At 41.3% G+C, this 20,414-nt stretch overlaps 15 protein-coding genes across 15 annotated transcripts; 8 read left to right on the top strand and 7 right to left on the bottom strand.

Annotated features, from left to right (window-relative positions):
* Positions 1 to 47: 47 nt before the first annotated feature.
* NEHOM01_0121 (ribosome biogenesis ATPase) lies at positions 48 to 1,685 on the top strand (the record flags this gene model as incomplete). Its single annotated transcript, XM_051488999.1, has 1 exon — positions 48 to 1,685. One exon carries the CDS (start codon positions 48 to 50, stop codon positions 1,683 to 1,685), a length of 1,638 nt encoding a protein of 545 aa, XP_051344959.1.
* Positions 1,686 to 1,837: 152 nt separating this feature from the next.
* Positions 1,838 to 2,896, bottom strand: NEHOM01_0122 (uncharacterized protein; the record flags this gene model as incomplete). The annotated part of the gene is made up of 1 exon (XM_051489000.1): positions 1,838 to 2,896. The coding sequence occupies one exon, from the start codon at positions 2,894 to 2,896 to the stop codon at positions 1,838 to 1,840; it is 1,059 nt and encodes a 352-aa protein (XP_051344960.1).
* Positions 2,897 to 3,472: 576 nt separating this feature from the next.
* Positions 3,473 to 3,949, bottom strand: NEHOM01_0123 (uncharacterized protein; the record flags this gene model as incomplete). The annotated part of the gene is made up of 1 exon (XM_051489001.1): positions 3,473 to 3,949. One exon carries the CDS (start codon positions 3,947 to 3,949, stop codon positions 3,473 to 3,475), a length of 477 nt encoding a protein of 158 aa, XP_051344961.1.
* A 105-nt stretch (positions 3,950 to 4,054) lies between these two features.
* NEHOM01_0124 (uncharacterized protein) lies at positions 4,055 to 4,522 on the top strand (the record flags this gene model as incomplete). The annotated part of the gene is made up of 1 exon (XM_051489002.1): positions 4,055 to 4,522. One exon carries the CDS (start codon positions 4,055 to 4,057, stop codon positions 4,520 to 4,522), a length of 468 nt encoding a protein of 155 aa, XP_051344962.1.
* A 392-nt stretch (positions 4,523 to 4,914) lies between these two features.
* Positions 4,915 to 7,548, bottom strand: NEHOM01_0125 (ribosome biogenesis protein BMS1; the record flags this gene model as incomplete). Its single annotated transcript, XM_051489003.1, has 1 exon — positions 4,915 to 7,548. One exon carries the CDS (start codon positions 7,546 to 7,548, stop codon positions 4,915 to 4,917), a length of 2,634 nt encoding a protein of 877 aa, XP_051344963.1.
* Positions 7,549 to 8,078: 530 nt separating this feature from the next.
* On the top strand, positions 8,079 to 8,678 carry NEHOM01_0126 (uncharacterized protein; the record flags this gene model as incomplete). Its single annotated transcript, XM_051489004.1, has 1 exon — positions 8,079 to 8,678. One exon carries the CDS (start codon positions 8,079 to 8,081, stop codon positions 8,676 to 8,678), a length of 600 nt encoding a protein of 199 aa, XP_051344964.1.
* On the top strand, positions 8,675 to 9,730 carry NEHOM01_0127 (uncharacterized protein; the record flags this gene model as incomplete). Its single annotated transcript, XM_051489005.1, has 1 exon — positions 8,675 to 9,730. One exon carries the CDS (start codon positions 8,675 to 8,677, stop codon positions 9,728 to 9,730), a length of 1,056 nt encoding a protein of 351 aa, XP_051344965.1.
* On the top strand, positions 9,705 to 10,352 carry NEHOM01_0128 (uncharacterized protein; the record flags this gene model as incomplete). Its single annotated transcript, XM_051489006.1, has 1 exon — positions 9,705 to 10,352. One exon carries the CDS (start codon positions 9,705 to 9,707, stop codon positions 10,350 to 10,352), a length of 648 nt encoding a protein of 215 aa, XP_051344966.1.
* Positions 10,353 to 10,864: 512 nt separating this feature from the next.
* On the bottom strand, positions 10,865 to 11,629 carry NEHOM01_0129 (uncharacterized protein; the record flags this gene model as incomplete). Its single annotated transcript, XM_051489007.1, has 1 exon — positions 10,865 to 11,629. One exon carries the CDS (start codon positions 11,627 to 11,629, stop codon positions 10,865 to 10,867), a length of 765 nt encoding a protein of 254 aa, XP_051344967.1.
* A 751-nt stretch (positions 11,630 to 12,380) lies between these two features.
* Positions 12,381 to 12,716, top strand: NEHOM01_0130 (H/ACA ribonucleoprotein complex subunit 2; the record flags this gene model as incomplete). The annotated part of the gene is made up of 1 exon (XM_051489008.1): positions 12,381 to 12,716. One exon carries the CDS (start codon positions 12,381 to 12,383, stop codon positions 12,714 to 12,716), a length of 336 nt encoding a protein of 111 aa, XP_051344968.1.
* Positions 12,717 to 13,494: 778 nt separating this feature from the next.
* On the bottom strand, positions 13,495 to 13,956 carry NEHOM01_0131 (uncharacterized protein; the record flags this gene model as incomplete). The annotated part of the gene is made up of 1 exon (XM_051489009.1): positions 13,495 to 13,956. The coding sequence occupies one exon, from the start codon at positions 13,954 to 13,956 to the stop codon at positions 13,495 to 13,497; it is 462 nt and encodes a 153-aa protein (XP_051344969.1).
* A 38-nt stretch (positions 13,957 to 13,994) lies between these two features.
* On the bottom strand, positions 13,995 to 14,462 carry NEHOM01_0132 (uncharacterized protein; the record flags this gene model as incomplete). The annotated part of the gene is made up of 1 exon (XM_051489010.1): positions 13,995 to 14,462. One exon carries the CDS (start codon positions 14,460 to 14,462, stop codon positions 13,995 to 13,997), a length of 468 nt encoding a protein of 155 aa, XP_051344970.1.
* A 1,592-nt stretch (positions 14,463 to 16,054) lies between these two features.
* Positions 16,055 to 17,146, top strand: NEHOM01_0133 (uncharacterized protein; the record flags this gene model as incomplete). The annotated part of the gene is made up of 1 exon (XM_051489011.1): positions 16,055 to 17,146. One exon carries the CDS (start codon positions 16,055 to 16,057, stop codon positions 17,144 to 17,146), a length of 1,092 nt encoding a protein of 363 aa, XP_051344971.1.
* Positions 17,147 to 18,052: 906 nt separating this feature from the next.
* On the top strand, positions 18,053 to 19,576 carry NEHOM01_0134 (serine palmitoyltransferase; the record flags this gene model as incomplete). The annotated part of the gene is made up of 1 exon (XM_051489012.1): positions 18,053 to 19,576. One exon carries the CDS (start codon positions 18,053 to 18,055, stop codon positions 19,574 to 19,576), a length of 1,524 nt encoding a protein of 507 aa, XP_051344972.1.
* A 445-nt stretch (positions 19,577 to 20,021) lies between these two features.
* On the bottom strand, positions 20,022 to 20,381 carry NEHOM01_0135 (large subunit ribosomal protein L36e; the record flags this gene model as incomplete). The annotated part of the gene is made up of 1 exon (XM_051489013.1): positions 20,022 to 20,381. The coding sequence occupies one exon, from the start codon at positions 20,379 to 20,381 to the stop codon at positions 20,022 to 20,024; it is 360 nt and encodes a 119-aa protein (XP_051344973.1).
* Between the last annotated feature and the right edge of the window lie 33 nt (positions 20,382 to 20,414).

The following is a 20,414-nucleotide window of genomic DNA, read 5'->3' on the forward strand; positions in this document are numbered from 1 at the left end:
CCAGATCAAGACTATAGCAAGTAGCCTCTTTTTTTGCCTACGTTTTGATGTCTGAATACAATAAGCGATTAAGAGAGACTTATCTGCAAAAACAAGAGTTAGGCGAACGAGAGCGAATGATAGCGCAAAATACAGTACAGTTTGCGGATTTAGGGGGTGTTTCTCTGCAACAAGAGGAAATAGTCAAAAGCATTCGGTTGCCATTAGAGAAACAGAAGTATTATGAGTATATTGGTATTAAACCGGCCGTTGGAATTATTGTCCATGGACCAAGCGGGTGTGGAAAGACAGTCTTTGCTAAGGCAGCAGCCAATGAGTGTCGGCTGCCAATTATTCGGTTAAACCGAGCCGATTTAGTAGCCAAAGGAAATCCACCCGAAGATGCCGCTAAGGACTTGTTGAAAAAAGCCGAAACAATGTCGCCTTCAATTGTGTTCATTGATGAGATAGATACATTTTGCCAGCCACGAGAGTCTTTAGAGAGTGAAGGAGATAAACGGGTGGTCTGCCGTATGATTGAGATAATGGACAGTTTGCCAAAAGGAGTGATTATAGTAGCCACAGCCACTACTATTGGTGAGATAGACCCGGCTTTACGCCGAAGTGGACGATTAGAGAAGGAGGTGGCTCTATGTGTGCCTTCAGAGTTAGAGCGACTTGATATTGTTAAGAAGATCTTGCGGGGAGTAAGGCATGCTTATTTAGACTATTATGCAATTGCTAAGGGCACACCAGGATTTGTTGGCGCAGACTTACGGTCTTTAATCACTGAAGCCGGTAATTTGTGCCTACAACGAGTGTTTGCAGCGGGCCTAGCAGAGAATCTAGAGAACTTTGCTATTGCACAAGAAGACGTTCAGATGGCTTTAGGGCGAGTACAGCCAAGTGCGTTAAAGGAAGGATTTGTGGTTACTTCCGATGCTAACTTTGATGATATTGGGGCACTAAATCGAGTGAAGAAGGTTCTAGACATGGCAATTGTTCAACCGTCTCTCTATCCCGATCGATTTATCCAGGTAGGAATTAAACGACCGGCCGGAGTACTTCTGTATGGGCCACCCGGAACAGGCAAAACCATGCTAGCTCGAGCCATTGCCAGTAAGTCCCATTGTAACTTCATTTCCGTTAAAGGACCAGAACTAATCAACATGTACTACGGAGAGAGTGAACGTGCCATAAGAAAACTCTTCGCTCGAGCCCGAGCTTCACAACCGTGTGTGATCTTCTTTGATGAAATTGACTCTATTTGTGGCCGACGAGGTGGTAATTCTAGCCGGTACACCGATACGCTAGTCAATCAGATCCTAGTTGAAATGGATGGTTTAGAGGAGAGAGGAGCAGTCTACTTAATTGGAGCCACAAACCGTATAGATATTATTGATCGGGCTTTACTTCGGCCAGGTCGATTTGATCGGGTAGTTGAAGTAGAGGCCCCTTCTGATGACGATTTAGTCGAGATTCTTGCTAAGAAGTTAACCAAACTAGCCACTGATGAAACAGTCGATCCAAGCAAGCTACCTATGTCCGGGCTAACAGGAGCCGAAGTAGACCTACTTGTTCGCGAAGCCGGGCTAATCTGTCTAGAGGAGTGTCCTTCTACTGACAGCCCACGCATTTCTCAAGACCATCTCCTCGCCTCACTCCAAGTCGTCCTAGATAAGAAAGAACGTCTACTCAATCGCTAATACTAACCACCCCATCCAAACCCAATACTAAACCCACCCCACCCCATTCTAACACAATACTAAACACAACTCAATCTAATACTAAATCTACAAATGATATCGTTTAATAATCAAACAAAGACATCTACCAAAGACAATGTGCTTAGCATCTATCAGTAGGGCGAAGAACTACTTTTCAAAACTAGTCCTAAGACCAGTCCTAAAACACCCCCAAGTACCCCAGCAATACCAAGCATAGGGATAGTATTTCGCTGGGAAGGACTAACTACCTCTTCCAATGGACTACTTAGAGGAGTAATAGGAGTAGTACTAGTGGCCATATCACTAGTAGGCGGATTAACTGGCTGTGTGCTGTGTGAAAAGATAGAGTCGTATTTAGCCAGAATATCACTAGGATTAGCCGGTTTAGGACTGGGTGTACTTGGTGCTGGTATTTTATCAGATAATTCGTTCAATAAAGTGATCATCTTATTATTAAAGTTGGTCTCATACTCTTTAAGACCGCGTAAAGCCGAATAAGACTCAGTCACAGGCTCCTTCTTTGCTAAAATATCCGATATCTTACCTATCACCTCTGAAAAGTGCTGATTGTTACCCATTTGGGACATAGTTGTATCTAAGTACCTTTTAGAGCAAATATCCGTCTCTTTAATCGCTCTTAGTTCTTCAGTGCGTCTGTTCCTGTCTCTAATACGCTTCTCCAAAAAACTGTCCTTATCTTCCCGACGCAGTTCATTACGCCCCAGCTCCTTTAATTGGTTGCCCAAATGAATACCCATCCCCGTAACAGTCTGCTCCTCTAACTTTTCCACCCCCTTATCAATATCATTGATAATACTTTTGAATTCCAATTGTGATTCATCTTTGCCATCCTTATCTCCAACAATGATTGTATTGTTTGTTTCTAAGCCATAATCTGGTGGACCTCTAATTGTATCATCAATTACACTCTTAGTAATTGGACTGTTCCCGGCATTAGCTTTAATTATTACTTCAAGGATCTTCTTCATTTGCTCGCGATTGATATAGATGCCACGATGGGCAAAGAAGTTCTTCTTTACTTGGCCTAATAATTCACTCTTAATTGGAACGGGAAGAGTAGAAGAAATATCCTCTAAGCTTAAAATTAGCTTCTCAATAGTCAAACTCTTTCTATTCTCGAATAATCGGTCTAAATAGCGCTCTGTTAGCGTACTAAAAGGCCCTTTCATTAAAAATAAAATGGGCTAGCATAAAGTAAAAGTAATCAAAAGCCCAACTGCATATCAAAACGGAAGGGTTTATCTTAAGAAGTACATTTTATATTTGTTTATTTAATGGTGTTTGATCTTTTCCTTTTATAACAACTTGATATCCGAATTGGGTAATTTATTTTAAGATTAGTTTGAGTTGGGTTGGTTTAGTATAGGTTGGTTTGGGTTGGTTTAGTTTGGGTTGTGTTGTGTTGAATTGGATTGGGTTGGTTTAGTATTAGTTTAGTTTGGGTTGTGTTGGTTTAGGATTAGTTTAATATTGGCTTAGTATTGTCTTAGTATTGGGTTGATTTGGCTTAGTATTGGGTTATAGTCCAAGTAAACACTATGCTAAGTCAATCAAGTCTCAGTCTAATTCAAACTCAACTCAACTCAGTCTAATTCAAACTCAACTCAACTCAACTTAACTCAACTCAATCTAATTCAAACTCAACCCAACCTCACCCAAACCAACCTCACTCAACCCAACTCAACTCAATACTTAACTAATACTAACTTAACTTAATGGATAATGAATTGCTTTAGGGTGGTTGTTTATTTGCTAAAGTATCCGGAGAGAAGGGCATATGCGATCAAGCCGAGGATGCCTAAAATAACTAGGACAACGATGAAGATGCCGACACCATGGGCTAGAGATTTGAGCTTACTGGGATTGCGTAGACGTAGAAGGTCATCGATGAACTCAGTATGCATATAGAGGATGTAGGCAGACATGGCATCGGATTTGTATTTGGGCTGGAGGTCTTTGTATCTTTCGACTTCTTCTAGAGTAACTACGTAGTAGTCTTTTTCACCTAGTTTGACCTTCTTGCGCTTCATACCTTCCTTTTGGGAAAGAGTCTTAGTAAGATGGGCAACTGGAACTGGCTTAGGCTGGTTGGTGCTGGGTGCAGGTGCTGGTTCAGCTGGCTTATTGGGCTCTGGTTTTGTGTCGGGCTTCTCTATGGTAGGTGGAAGCGTAGTGGTACTTTCGGGGGGGTTTAGTACAGTGGGTGCTTTCTCTTCGGGCATAGATGATGCTTGCTTCTGCCATTTATAGAGATCAGGGACCAGCAATCGTCCAATAAACAGACTAAATCAGGAAATAAGTGGGCGATGGACCAAGTGTTTTTTTAAATGCCAGCTCGAGGGGCCGATGGCCAACCAGTAACTAAAATAGCCGAAATACCCCGGGAATTTGAAGAGATAGAAGGGGCTTTTGATATAGACAATATTCAACTAATTGATTACGGATTGAAGGATGACGAACTCTTCAAAAACTTAAAGATGAGCTCAGATGGAAGTATTGATGATTTAGATGAAAACAAGATATACGAAAATGAGCTAGCCATGAGTGAAGATGAGATTGAGAGGATTAGAGGACCTGGTCGGAAAAGTCATGTTCGAGGTGGTGTAGGACTTTCAGAGATGGATACCCAGACCAATCGCATTCTTAGCTTGAACAGCGATGTAGGGAATGACATCTGCAAAGAGAATCTGCGTAAAATACACTTCTATCTGGATGAGGATGAAAAGCGAGAGAAAGCTCTTGAAGAGGAGATCAGCAGGACACTCGGGTATTTGCAGCAGAACAGAACTAAATAAAGATAAGTGTACATTTACTATTGAGTTGAGTTGGTATTGGGTTGGGGTGGTATTGAGTTGAGTTGAGTTGAGTTGTGGTGAGGTGAGGTAAGGTAAGGTAAGATGAGGTGTGTATTGGGTTGGGTTGGTGTTGAGTTGTGATAAGGTGAGTTGGTATTGGGTTGAGTTGGTATTGGGTTGAGTTGAGTTGTGATAAGGTAAGATGAGGTGTGTATTGGAGTGGGTTAGGTTGAGTTAGGTTAAGGTGGTATTAGGTTAGGATGGGGTGAATTAAGTATTGCAAGTGGTAATCATTTATTAGTGGTTGATTGTAGTTATGGTTTATTGGTGGTTTATTGAATAGATACTAGTAGTAAAGAGATGATAGAAGGTAGTAAGTGGTGAGTGGATACTTACTTCTTGGCCTTGGCTTTTTTGGAGGGCTTGTGCTTCTTGTTACTCTTTTGACGTTGGGCGGTCTTGGCTTCATCGCGCATCTTGTCCTCTTTGCGTTTACGAGTTTCAGCTCTTTCTTGGAGGATTTCGGCGATGCGGGCATTACGTTGGTCTTGCTTTTCTTGGCGAATAGCTCGGGCCTTTGCGGTGATGGCTTCTAGGGCTTTAAGTTGAATGTCCTGGGGAGTGACTGGCTGATCTGTGCTTGGTGTTGGGTTGGGAAGAGTAAGCATGGAAAGTGGGGCTTGGGCAAGGAGCCATTGGGGAAGAGGTCGGGGTTTTTTAAGCACGGGCTCGGCAACAGTCGTATACTCACTATTAGGAGCAACTGGGAGGGAAAGACCTTTCGCTTCTCTGATCTCTTTAAGCAAGCGAATTTCCTGGAAATTAGCAAAGATACTGGCATTTTGATAAATCTTAGGACAAGGCAAAGGCACAAAGCAGGGAAGGAAGATAATTTCACTCATTTTGATTTCACCTTCAAAACTAGCTCGGAAAACTCCATTCTCACCCGCCTTTTTAATCTGGCCCCGAAGTCCACTAACTGTTTTTAGCATAGCTCCCTCATACTGTGCGGCTTCATCGATCGTATGGAACATATCTTTAACAAAAACAGTATGATTTTTGATCTGGTGCGGATACCCAACTAGTTTGAGCTTCTTCATGATTTTAGGCTGCTCGCCAACTTCTGTTTCCAGGCCATTAGCTGCAATCCGGAAGTTCTTATTCTCACCAAGCTTACGCAGAAGACAGAAACCAGTTCCAGGCGGATGAACCGGCCCGTAGAAAGTAATGTGGCAAGTTGCACTATCTGGAATGTACTTAAGCAGCCGATTACGAATAGGATCCTTGTTAAAGAAAAGAGGAACTGTTTGGAACCTTTGCCAGCCCATGGAAACATAGTGGGCTTCTTTGGTTTTAAGCGTTTTCTTAAACCACTTATGACGTTTAATTCGGCCCTGGGCAAAAGCTAAGGAAAGTTCTTCTTCTTTGTTAGCACCTAAGATAAAGAGATTGGTGGGTCGATATGCCTGCATTGTGTCTGAAGGTAGAAGAATGGTTAGTTTAACATATTTACCTGGTGGAACACCTTCAATATGCACACGCTTATCTTCTGTATGACTAGCTAAAAGGGCCATAGACGTTTCAACGGCTTCTTTGACCTTATCTTTTTCTTGAGTAAAGATATCACGAGTATCTTTTTCTTCCTCGTGGTACTCTTCATTGAATTTGTTGATATAATCTTCTTCCGTGACTTCTTTCTGCTTAAACATGCGACGAACGGCCTCTTCAGTCAGACCATCACTTGATTCTGATACATTACTATCATTTTCTTCATCACAATTACTTTCTTCACCCCTCTCACTATCTAAATTACTTTCATCATCAAAATCACTCATATCACCTTCACCTTCATCTTCACTCTCACTCATTCTATCGCCATCCGTCTTATCTTTAGATAAACCAGACTGGTTATTGCTTAAGTCTAAGTTCTCTTTAAAATCAGCTGAGTTTTCAGTGGCTGGACTGTCCAGAATCAAGGCTTGCTGGGGATTGCTGAAGAGGGAGAAAGAGGTAGGGGTTAGTTGGTACTCAGGAAGAGGCGGGGCAATGGCTTGCGTGGTTTGGAGATACACTGCATCCTGATCAACCCGCATACCACGTAGATCACTCATGGGCGCATAAAGAGGTTTCTTCCTTTCACTCAACCGCTTCTTCTGAGATGTAACTAAAGGACAAGGATCATCCATTATTTCGATTGATTCGGCCGAATAGTTGCCAATGCCTGGTAAATGGAAGGTAGTTGTCTTTTTTAAAGCCACTCCGCCTCTAACGTATCCAAATAAAGTAAACAACCGCATATCCTTACTATCACTAGGTACAGCTAAGTCTTCATCAAGTTGGAACCGATCAGTCACAATATAAGGATGCATTGACCGCCAAAGAATAGGTCTGTACTTCATTTGGGCAACAAATCGAGCTAAATTACTTACTTCCCGATCAAGATATCTACCTCCTAGGATTTTTGACATTGTAAAGATCTTAATGCCATCACAAATCTCAGTCCACATTCGCTTTTTGATCTTCTTGACCAAAGCTCTTTGCTGACTTACATCCTTGATTAAATCCAACTTAGTTATCACACAAGTTATCTTAGGAAACCCATGCGTCTTCAGAAGATTCAACATTTCAAAAGTTTCAATCTCTAAACCCACTGAAGCATCAATAGTTAAAATAACTAAATCAGCTACTTTAGACGCATCAACCATAGAAACTAAATCGGCTGGACATTCAAATAAGGAAATTCTCTTGGCTTTACCGACCATTAAAGATACAATACCTGTAATCTTATCTATTTTTTGCCGCGTATACTTGCGAATGACCGAAGATAGTAATAAAGACTTGCCCGAATCTTTGGGACCAAATACCACAACTAGAGGCGGAGCTGGTTCAATACCATAAGTACGCATTGGAATAGGCGTCTGGTACTTGCTCTCCTCGTATTTGAGCTTCTTCATTGTAGCAAAGCGACTGAGATGCTTTTCAGAAGTTCTAGTGCGTTTAGAAACTTCCCGAGTAGTTTCAGTCATTTTCTAAATTTTTTGACCGTTAGTGATATCTGGATTGAGTTTAGTTTAGGTTGCGTTGTGTAATGTTTAGGTTGTGTAGCGTTTAAGGTGTGTAATGCTTAAGGTGTGTAATGTTTCTATTGAGTTTGTTTCTATTGAGTTTGTTTCTATTGGGTTGAGTTGAATTGAGTTGAGTTGAGTTAATTTGTAGTGTCTTATATTATAGGTTGGATTAAGTCGAATTGAGTTGGATTGAGTTAAGATGAAGTTAAATATTAAATTGGTATTGATCTATTGGATTGCTAAGTTATAGTTGATTGGGTTAGGTTAAGTTGGTGGTGTGGTGTGAAGCGAAGTAGTGTGGTGTAAAGTGAGGCTGCTGGATTGGTGTAGGGGTTGAGTTGGGTGGGTAGTCGTTAATGGTGGCTGGATTGGATTGGAAATAATGGATTGGATTGGAATGGACTGAAAATAATATGGGAATAGTATTGGGTGGGGTGTGGATGAGATGAGATTGAGTATATCTGGATTGCTTTGATTTTATTAGTGTGATGCTTGGGATGAGTAAAGAACCGGGTGGTTTGGTTGGTAGTGAATTTACTCGGTATTTGTTGGGTAGAACGTGTGCTTCGGTGGGGTTGGTTCTGGGGTGTGCTTCTGGACGAGCTTTGGCACAGATGCATTCGGCACGGATCTTCTTGACCTTGGATGAGATTCGGGAACGAGGCGTGCGAGTGGATAGTGGGTCAGAAGTAGCTGAGTGTTTGGTTCGGGGGTTAAAATTAGTCTCTTCGGGTGTAATGGTGGCAAGTGGATCGTCGCTTTTGTTTCGGGGATGTGAGTCGCTTTATTTGCTGGGTGAACTTGGCCTGTCTGCCCAGGTCTTTTATAGAATTTACCGAGCTTATCAGCGGCGGATGAATTTACAGGAAGGGAAGGCTGGAGGTAGTGTGGGTGGTGAGTTGGCTAAGATGTATACTCGGGCTGGTGCTATTTTGGTTTGTGATGCTGTTGAGGCGGCTTCGTTTATTTTGGAAATCTGGCCGTTGTATTTGGTTGTTGGACTAGTGCGAGGTGGCTCTTGTCTCTGGTATTACCATGGAAACGTCTTGGAATGGTGTAAAGAGGTCTATCGTTGGTGTTTCAAATGAAGCAAGCGGTCGGACAGTCCAGGAAGGAACTGGAAAACAAAGGGGCCGAAGTTAAGACCTTACAGAATGATGCTGGTGGCGGGGCTAAAAGTTGTGAGGTTAAGGGCGGTGGAGGGGAGAAGCGAAATCGGCATTGGTTTTGGCGGCTATTACTGGAAATAAGGCCGCCGACGCTGGTAGCTAATCCTTATAAGGCCTCGGCCGGTCTGGTGGCCTTACTGCTGTCAAAAGGAGGATCAACAATACTTAGCTGGTATGCCCGGTTTGTCTTTGTCTCCTTTATAGTAGAGTGTCTTTCTTATCGGCGGTGGGCTATGGCTTTGGCTCGTTCGCTGCCTTTATTGGGTTTGGGGTTGGATTTAGTTGTTGTGGAATACCATGTAGATCGATCTTTTTGGGTTTTGGCCTTGATTGTTAGTGCTCATTTGTTATTGGTGATTAGTAGTGGGCTGACTGAGGAAGACTGGCTTAGCTTGTTGGGAACTAGCTTATTGGCCGGCGCGATGGTGATTGTTGAGATGGTGACACCTAAGATTCATAATAGTGCAGATCATTTGGTCTTTTATTTGAACACGCGGTTTTATCTGCTGCTTATTTTGGGAATCCTGGTGCAATTGGCGTATACGGCTGCTTATAGTGTGCTGGCTCTGTTAGAGAAACCTAGAGGTCTTCGCTGGAGTAGTTTGGTCTTAGGTGTTTTGTCTGGCGTGGCACTGCTCGTATCATTTAAACTGTGCACAACAGCCATTCAGGATGCGGAGCTAGAAATCGACAGTCACATACCGGATATTTTGATGCCCAGAACACCGGCCAATTGGGTCCCTTCTGATTCGTCTCATTGGACGAAGACTCTACAAGAGAAGCCTCCTGCTCAGCACAATGGCAAATCTTCTTACGTTCCTCAACCAGGCCAAAGAAGCAAGCGACCGCATCATCGAGCTCACCGAGTGCGTTCAGGCCGCCGAGGCGTTACGCATTCACACAAACACCGCCGGCACCACGCCCACCCCCGACACAGCCGAGGCCATGCAAAGCATTCAGCAAGACTTTAAAACGCGCACAGAAGAGATTCGTCGCTTTCTTGCTCAGCTCAAAGAGACCAACGAAGCCCATCTATTAACCCACGGCCTTGACCGTACTTTCACCACTCGAAACACGCATTTTCAAACTCTAGTTCGCCGGCTGACGCATGCCATTGAAGACTTTCGACGCATTCAAGAAGGATTTACTCGGGCCCAAAGAGAGCGCTTGCATGCTCAGTACTTAGTTGCTAAGCCAGAGGCCACTCCAGACGAACTCGCAGATCTAGAAGATAAAATACGGGGCCGCCCTATTCTTCAATCACTTTTCACCATTGGCAACCGCCGCACCAAAGAAACTATTCTCCAGGCCGAGCAGAGAAGACTCTCTATCGAAGGGCTTCTTCATGGAATCGAAGAGATTAAGGAGGTTTCAAGTGATCTGGTTGATTACATTTCAACTAACGGTTGTGAGGTCGATCGTATTCATGTTGATGTTAAAAGCACCAGCAACCAAGCACAGATTACGGAAAAGTCTCTTGAGAAGATAGCCATCTCTCGTATTCGCGTTCAAAAGGCCAAAAAAGCCGCAGTCTTTCTAACCACCACAATCATTATCTTCCTTCTTTTAATTCTTATTCATAAGCTGTGCTAAATATGGCCTTTGCCTTTGATTCTTAGTACAATAGCAAGCCTTCAGACATCTGGACAGTTAAATAAAGACAACCAGTTAGTACTTAAGATCCTGTTTGTTACTTAAGATGGGGTAACACAATTGCTGTGCTTATCAGGAAATGATGGACTTACTATTGGGTTAGTATACTAGCCAAACCATCTCTAAATTTGGAAGTGTTATCTGGCAGCTAAGTTACAATGAATATAAATAGAGGTAAGGTTTAATAGTCCTAGCAAGCCCTTTAATCTAATAAAAGAAGATCGTTAGCACTGTTGTTTTATATGGCCCAGACAGTCTTTAAATTCCCGGGTTTATTTATTCGTAAGTCTGTTTATAGATAGGCGAATTTCCTTATTTGGTACCTTTGTTCCCATCTTTTCAGACCGAACATGTTCTTAACAGAATATATAACAAATACGTTAATTTGTTTCGACCGGCTCGCGATAACCCCTATTATATCTATGAAAAAGCGCACTTGTTGTTAGCTCTACTTAGTTGCCTATCCTCTTGCGAATTTGTTCGCAGCTGCGATAAATCTCTTGTTTTACTTCATCACTAAGCCGGAAGTAGTTAAGACCATTAGGTTGAGTTATAGCAATGATCATTCCCACCAGAACCAAGCAAACAACTACGACTTTAGTTATTTGGAAAAGCATCGCTAAGAGCGCGGCTTTTCTTTGGGCTGGAGACAACTGAATGCCATCGGCCTTCTCCTTTCGCATGCTCCTCCAAATGGAATATGTCTGGAAGGACCGTATCAAGATGTAGACCACAACAGAAGTAAAGCAAATGACTGGGCTTACCACGCTAGGACTGAACATTAGTCCGACAAGAACAGCGCATCCCAGAAGCAACATCACTACCGCTTTAAATATTCTTGAGAGTACGTATGCACTGGGCGGGGTTATCTCATTTAACTTGTTCTGCAGGGTATATCTAACGATAGTACTACCGATAGTTAGTATAAGCTGAATTAAGAAGCAAAGCGCCAAAACTATTAGAGCTACTATAACTAAGATGAACCTACTGCCACTCGCGTCCATCACAGTGATGCAAGCAAGATTAATAAAGAAGATAGTTATGACGGTGATAATGGGAGATAACAAAAATCGGAAGAGATAGAATCCATTTAGTGGAATGAGCTTCTTGAATTTATCAGCTTGCTTTTTGGCAGAATAAACATACTCCTCAAAGACATTGTTGGGGCTACTCATTGTTTCACTATTTGCTTTCTTATCTTGTGGTTTTGAGTACATTATTATATCACTAAAAAACAGATTTATCCGTCATCAAATTTCCTAAAAAGGAAATAACGCTTTTTTATCTATGAGTATTTATAAATAGCAATTATTGCTGATTTTGATCTTTTGATTTTGTTGACTGTTTTAATCCTTTCCTAACTGGGCTTTTATAATGTCCTTGGGTAGGAACGGTTCCTGTAACTAATACAAATTGCATCAGTGACATAGCTCAATATAATATAATCGTGTTTTTCTTACAAGTACACAATGGTAGATGTAATGATGACGTCATATTCAAATTTTAGTAACTTCGAGTTGATATTGGATAAGATTTGATATCATGCGAGTTCTTTACTAACCAATACGGCTACGATAGTATTGTAGAATTATGAACAAATATGTAAGAGCTTACCAATCAATGAATAAAGGGTTTCGTGTAAAAGAAGGAGTAGTTTCTGTAACAGCACTATCTCTACTCTTCCATTTCATTTGTAGATTTGTTTAATTAACCCACCACTATCACTCATTACATCTAATTATTAAGTTGGGCCTAACCCAGTCATTCCTTTATTATTACCTGTTATCAGCATTACTATCCCAATACTAACCTCTCTTCTATCCCACTCAACTCTACCCCACCCAACCCATCCTAACCCAATACTACCCATCACACTACCCATCACAACCTAACCCTCTACAACTCTATCCTACAATCAAAACTAACACTAACCCACCATAACCCAGTAACTGTTTTTTTTACAGATACATGTCCGACCACTTTAAGAAGCTCTATGTTTCAACCGATGTTCTTGCTATGGTCCGTCCTAAAATAAATGAGTCCGGATGCAAGAGAGGTATTAAAGCCGTTCAAAAGATTCTTCGTACTAATCCAACTGGTTTAGTTCTTCTAGCAAATGATGTCTCACCAGCTGATCTCGTTGCTCACTTCCCAGGCCTTTGCCAAGAGAAGCGAATTCCTCTCTTCTATCTTCACAGCCGATTTGATCTCACCACTGATCAAGATAAGCCCGTCACTATTATGTTCCTCCCCGACTCTCTCCTCAACCCCACCGAGCGTTCTCTCCTCCCCAGCAATAAATAGGTTTAACGTACTTGTTTTAGTCAACTTGAGTTAAATTAAGATAGTATTAAGTTGGTATTGGGTTGGTATTGGGTTGGTATTGGGTTAGTGTAGTGTATTAAGATGGTATTAAGTAAGCATTTATTGTTCGACATCATCTAAGTTAGTATTAGGTTGGTATTAGGTTGGTGGTTGGTAGTAAATTTACAAGTATTAGATAAAGATTGAGATTAAGATATGAGAGAGATTTTTCAAAGGGATTCATCTAGATCTCAACGAGATAAGCGAGTGTTAGATGTCTGATGGAAGAGGTGAGTCTCTAACTGATAAATCTAAAGAACACATCCAAAACGTTGCATATTCTTGACAATCACCTTAATACCACCTTAATACCATACTTACTATCTGAGTAACCCAATACAATACGTTTCTTTATCTTTGATTGAGTTAGTAGTGAGTTAGTATTGAGTTGGTTTAGGATTAAGAGGGATCTTTCTTCCTATGGACATAACAATAACTTAACTTAATCATAACATAACATAACATAACTCAACATAACTCAATCATAACTTAACTCAATCATAACTCAACTTAATCATAACTCAACCCAATCATAACTTAACCCAACGTAATCATAACTTAACTCCACTTAACTCAACTCAATCATAACTCAACTCAATCATAACTCAACTCAATCATAACTTAACACCAACTGAATAGCAAATTAGATAGTGCCGCCGAAGCTAGCAGACTTTATTGCTTTACCATAACCGGCTGCAAGACTTAAAGACCATCCGACCTATAAAGACTGTTTAACCGACTTAACTCGTTCCTGCGCCTTATCAGCCATTGACTTTCCACAGGATATAACAGCTGATATGCGCTGGCAGATGTTTTGGTGAATCCATGCCGAAAGACATTTGCTCAGACAGCACATCTTCGCTAAACCGTTCTTCAAAACCGGCACTCTTTCTACTACACTGCATAACATTTGCTTAAGATATTGCCAAAGAGCTCTTAAGTGTTGGATAACAACGGAAGTACAACGAACAGCTCCTGACCAGTAGGGAGAGCTTTGCATCTTACGCACCCAGACAATGGCAGCTAAACGGTCGCCTATTACTTTGGCACCGCCGGCTAAATAAATGGCGATAAGAACGGCTAAGACAGCTAGGGCCGTAATTGGCCGAAAGAGGGACCTAGTTCGTTTTGGGGTCTTATTAGGCTTATTAGTCTTTGCTTGTACCTTCCAGTTCTTCATGGCTAAGCAAAAAAAAGAAGCATAAATAGGCCTATCGATCAACGCCGGGTTTTAGCGCCACTAAGTAGTCTTTCTGAGTTATCCTGGGCAGCTGCTTCACGGCATCTATCAAGACTATCACAAAGATGTTCTTCTGGGACTGAGTGTTTAGCACAGAAGGCTTTAGTGCAGTACTTACAGGCGAGGGAAGAGGTAAGAATGGGGTTAGTACAGGAAGAGTGCGAGCATTTGCGGCGGATGCCTAGGACTAGGACGGAAGGAAGAGGGGCTGAGAGGAGTTGGGATGGACTGGTGAGTGGTTTATGGTCTATCTCGAGGCGAATGCAGGAGAGTCCGAAGAGTTCGTGGGCTTTCTTTTTTAGACTAGCGATGATGTCTTCGTTGAAAGCGAGGGAGAGGAGTTGTTCGGTGTAATTGTAAACTATCTTGACTGATAGGGTTCTTTCGACGAGGACGGGACTACTAGGAGGGACTTCTGGTCTAATGCATTCCTTCTGAGACTCCATACTCAAGCTGGTTCCCAAAATAAATAGTAGCTCAATTGTTGGTCCACCCAGGCGCCAATGATTAGGTTGAGTTAGTGTCACTTCTTACTGCTTATTTTGCTATTTACTACATCTTGGTTTGGCATTCTATTTGCTGCTGCTTAGTGTTTAACTTAGGACTTGTTTAGTGTTCAATTAGTGTTCAATTAGTGTTTAACTAAAGATACAAGTTAATACTATCCTAATACTATCCTAATACTATCTTAATACTATCCAGTTTAGTACTAATTAGGTGGTGTAGTCGAAGTAATCATAGATGTGAGTTTTAACGGGTCGGTTTATTTCATCTGTGCTTGCGTTTATCTTTGCTTGCTTTTGTTTCTGGGCTGTCTAATCGGTGTAGGTTTGGTGTGTTGGTTGGCTTAATACTTGTGGGTTAAGTTTGGTTTAGCACGTGACCTGTAGTTTAATGGTGGACTCTCTAGAAATATAAATGGGTCTTTGGCCTGGAGATGAGTAAGTTGAAACTGTTTGTTAGATTGAGTTTGTATTTTGAAGTTGCTTCTTTTTGAGGATGAGTAGATACCATATCTCTATACTCCCAGCCGCACACAATAATACCAACCTAATACTAACGCAAACTAACTCAACACACACCCCATACCAACCAAAACAGACAAGATAAGACCAGAAAACGTCAACTCAACTTATCTCAACTTATCTCAATTCAATTCAATTCAACTCAACCTAATTATAACTTAAATAATAAATTAAACCCAACCCAATACTAACTCAGTTCAATTTCGTTTTTGTTTTACTTTAGATTATAAACTCAAATAATATTCAGATAATACTCAGATAATACTATTGTAATACTCAGATAATCCCACTTTAAGATATTCAAGTCCAATTACATATCTACTCAACACAATAAACAAGACTTCTTCTCAACATCCTTCAAATACATATAGACCACAAAACACTATAATTACTATCTAATTGGATTGGTATTGGGTTGGTATCTAATTGAGTTAGTAGCTAATTCAATTGCTATCTAATTCAATTGCTATCTAATTCAATTGCTATCTAACTTAATTCAACTTAATTAATTAACCCAATACTGAACTTCACTCAGCTTACTCACTTACACTACACTACACTACACTACACAACTCCACATAACTCAACATAACTATACTCTACTCTACAATACATTACTCTACACTACACAACTCCACAAACCCCACCCAATACCAACTCAATCTAAACCTATTAATGAAGCAGTCTTCTTTATTTAAGCACCCAATTAGTATCATTAACTTTACTCAACTTAACTCAACTCAACCCAACTTAACTCAACTTAACTCAACCCAACCCAACTTAACTCAACTCAACTCAACTTTACTTAACTTAACTAAAACCTAATCCAAAACAACTAAAACTTAAACAAATCACACTTCACATAAACAAACCCCACTTCACCCCAGACCATCCACTACTAAACCACATCTAAACCACTCAAAATCACACAATAATATTAACTTAATCTCAGCCGTTGCACCAACGTTTTTAAATTTTTTAGTATTGGGTTATACAGGGGTATTAGACAGGGGATGGGAAGACAAAGAATAGTTGATAAGGAATGGGATATCAAATCTCAAATACATAGTGAATTTAGGTCCAAAATCGGAGAAAGTGTTTATGGTGATAGTAGTTTAGACCGAGAAAGTTATAATGATACAAATTTCACTGAAGAGATCGGTGAAGATGACTCAAGTGAGTTAAAAAGGCCTAAGGAGTCCAAAGGTCCCAGAAAGGTAGTAAATCGTCCAGCTTCACAGCCGTACATTAAACCAGTGAATGGCGAGAATCGACTTTGTTTCAAGTATCCAACTAAAATGTGCGATGACCCTCAGATAGATAAGAGTTTTGAAGAGACTGAATTCTCAATCAAGTTTGATATCGAAAATGTTGATATCGACAAGATGACTGAAAAGTTCAAAATGGATAACAGTGTCTATCCCAGGGCTAATGTTGATCCAGAGAAGTATATGGGTAATCGCTGGGAGTACGAAACTGAAGTTAACAAACTAGCTTGGAAATTAGCCGCTCTTAATCCGGGCCTTCTTTACGGTAAGAAAGGTATTGTGCAAAGAGCAGTCGATTCCTATCGTAATTTACATCGATCGACTAGTTCACGACGAGTTGTACGGATGAAGAAGATGAGTGAAGGGACTTTGCGTAAACGTCATATTGAGAACTCACCGACTACAGCTACAGTGACCTGGACGCAAAAAGGAGTAGCTAAGAAGTGCAAAGTTCGAGTGGATATTGAAACGATTGATTATGATAAGATTGACGCGGAGTTTAAACTTAAGTATTCGGTCTTTAGTAGTGATTTTGATGAGCAATCTTTCGGATTAGGCCGTTGGGAGAACATGAATGAAGATAACTTACTGGCGGTTAAGATAGCATTCTTAAACGTAGAGAATACTTCATTCTGGAATGCCGTTAAGGGTACTGATAAGGTAACAATGTTGCGTAAGGCTGTGGAAGCTTATAAGGCTAAGAAAGCTTATGAGGAAACGAGTCTAATGGGTGGAAGTGGCGAGTCAATGGGCGGGACCGAGTTACCGCAAGATCTTTACTTTATTGATCCAGCGGAGATGTCTTATCGGGAGAAGTCCTTTTACTACTACTTATAAGCGAGTGGGCAGAGAGTCAGCGAGCGTGTGTGTGCTACTAGCATAGACAGTCGCAGCAGTGCCATCGCCCGCGCCGGGGTATGGGCAATAATAAATAGTACCGAACGTTCAATAGGGTTGAGTTAGTATTGGGTTGTGGTGGTGTTGAGTAGGGTTGAGGTGGTGTTGGGTTGGGTTGAGTAGAGTAGAGTAGAGTTATGGTGATAGTAGAGTTATGGTGGTGTTAGATTAGGTTATATTGAGTTTGTTGAGTTATGGTGTTAGTATTGGGTTAACTGATGTTAATCTAAGTAGGGATGCGGGTTGTGTATAAAAGCTATCAATACTCTTTAGGTAGTGCTAAGTTGGTATTTATTATGCGATATCATCTGTTTTATGTGATGTTTTAGTTCCCAATTAGGCAATACGAGATAAGTATTTGGGTTGGTGGTTAGTATTTGGTAGAGAAGTTATGGGTATTAAGATAGGCATCATTTTGAAAGATAAGAATTAGAACTTTGCTGAGAAAGATATGTGCTTGTCTGAGAAATCTAAGAGAGGTGTTCCAAACGTTACATCTTTTTGATACCTAAGTGTGATACTCAACTTAATACTAACTTAATACAATACCAACGCAACTCAACTCAATGTTATATGAATAAAGAATAGAGAGTCCGGCTTGTTTCGTTGTCTTTGCTTGAGTTGGTGCTGGTTAGGAGGGACTTCCTTACAGGGAATGATAGGGGTGTGTTAGTATTGGGTAGGGTTGAGGTAGGTTTAGGTTGGAGTGGGTTAGGTTTAGATAGTATAAGTTGAGATAGTATAAGTTGAGATAGTATGTGGAATGGACTGGGTCTAGAAGGGAATGGTCGTAGGTCTAGAAGGGGAGGGGATGGGATTAATTGGGAGAATTTAAGGAAAACAATGATGTCAATGGTATGGACGGTGCTTTGTGCGCTTAAGGACCCCTACCAGAACAACCCAATTAGGATTGTGTTGGAGATCTTATTGTTGGGGGTAGTTCTGCGGTATGCATTTTCGCGGCGGGGGAATGGTGTTGATTCGGAGATAGTTTTGTCGGATGGTGAGGCGGAACAATTGATTGCGGAATGGGAGCCGAAAGAGCTGGGGGAGGAAGTGGCTGAGCCGGAGATAGGTAAGGTGAAGTATGTTCTATCTTCTTTTACGCCGTTCTTGTTCAATGGGGGAAGTCTAGGAGATGAACCGGTGGCGGGTTTACCTGGTGAGACGGTTGAGAATCGGATGCGGAAGAAGAAAGAGATTAAGGCGGTAGTGGATAAGTACGGGGTTGGTACGTGTGGGCCGCGTGGGTTTTATGGGACTTTGGATGTACAGTTGGATTTAGAGGCAGCTTTAGCACAATCTTTGGGTGTGGAAGGGGTTGTGTTGTATGCTCATGCTTTATTAGCGATTGCAAGTGTGATTAAGTGTTTTTGTAAACGAAGTGATGTAATCTTTTATGATTATCGGTCTTCCGTTAGTATTAGACGGGGCATTTATGCTTCTAAGGCGAAAGCTATTTCTTATACAACTCCCTCTGATTTGAATGCGAAATTGTCTTTGGAGAAAGCTAGCCGGATGTTTATCATTACGGAAGGTATCTTTGAAGAAACGGGTGAAACGGCCGATTTAGGAGCTGTTGTACGAACCAAACAGGCTCATAAGGCCTTTTTGATTTTGGACGAGTCTATTTCTATTCCTATGCTGGGCACACGCGGTTCAGTGGGTTTCTTTGGGATTGATCCGGCTGAGATTGATTTATGGATTGGATCTTTAGCTGGTGGGTACGAATCAGCCGGTGGATTTTGTGGCAGTACTCGGGTCAATTCTGATCAGCAAAGACTGTGCAGTTTAGCTTACTGTTTCTCGGCTTCTTTACCAGCCGCCCTAACTTGTTTTGGTCTGGCTAATATTGAAACAGTTGCCGCCTGGGAGGCTGCAGCAGATCCCGGTTTAGTGGTAAGTAGTGAGGAAGAAAGTTCCAGTGAGTGTGAGTTCTCTTATGCCCCAGAGATAGAATTCCCAGTACGAAGACCTTCCCGCTCACCTAAATTCGCCCGACGGTTCTGCCGCGAGAAGAACACACTAATCAACAGTCCAGCCGTTGCGGCACTAGTTCGTAATTTCAACCAATGTGCCAAAAAGACCGGAGTTAGTATTAGAGCTCGTAATGATTCATTTACGCCAATTGTTCGACTAGTTATTCAAGAAGAAACAGCCGAGAAGTCATTCCTTATTCAGCACGCCTACACACTCCTACTAGCCCAAGGTATCTTCGTCCGTACAACTCAATTCCCCGAACCCGCCCTACTACTAATAGTTGACAATTCCATTACACCCGCCACAGCCAATACAATCTCTCTTGCCCTCTATGCCATCATGGCCGAAGTACTAACCGCCCACGACCAAAATGAAGCCACCCACAAGTAACCCATTTGGGCTAGGATAGATAAAGATAACAAATACATATATAATTACATCTCTAATTAAGTTAAGATAAGTTAGGTTTTGTTTGGGTTTGTGTTAGGTTAGGTTTGGATTGGGTTAAGTTAAGTTAAGTTAAGTCTGTACTAACCCAACCTAACACTAATACCAACACTAACACTAACCAAACCAACCCACAACCAACACAATACCATCTTAATACTATCTAAACCCTATCTAAACACCAAATCAATACCAAATCAAAATCAAAACCAAACCAACCCAACTCAAAACCAACTCAATCTAAACCCAAAACGTCTTTATTAATTGGCCAGCCATCTTAATACTATCTAAATACTATCTAGATACTATCTAAACACTATCTAAATACCATCTAAACACCCAGCCGAAGTACATAAACTAATACGCAGTAGGCAATAAGTAGAGTGCTTTAAAGCCGAGGCCTTAAAGTAGCCATTAAACGGTCTTGCTTACGCTTGGCCATCTTAAGAGACCCAAGTCTCTTCTTAAGGAACTTCTTCATCTTCTTCTCCTCCCCCTTCTTTGCAAAATCTAAGGCCTTCTTCTCATACGGAGCCATACCACAGATCTCCTTTGCAATGTTTCTAGCTACTTCAGCTCTTTCCATGCACATCTTAGCTACGGCAGATGGATTCTTCCTTACTTCTTTTTTGTGCTGATTTCGAGAAATGATCTTCTTAACTGGATGTCCTCTTTCTCTTCCGAAAATCGTTCCATTTCCTTTAAGTTCTCCGTTAATAGGCTGAATAGTGTTGGGGTTGTACTTCATACTTTGCAGGGATAGTAAAATAAAAAAGTAGAA

This window comes from Nematocida homosporus (assembly GCF_024244095.1).
Source record: "Nematocida homosporus strain JUm1504 chromosome Unknown 4562, whole genome shotgun sequence".
NCBI lineage: Eukaryota > Fungi > Microsporidia > Nematocida > Nematocida homosporus.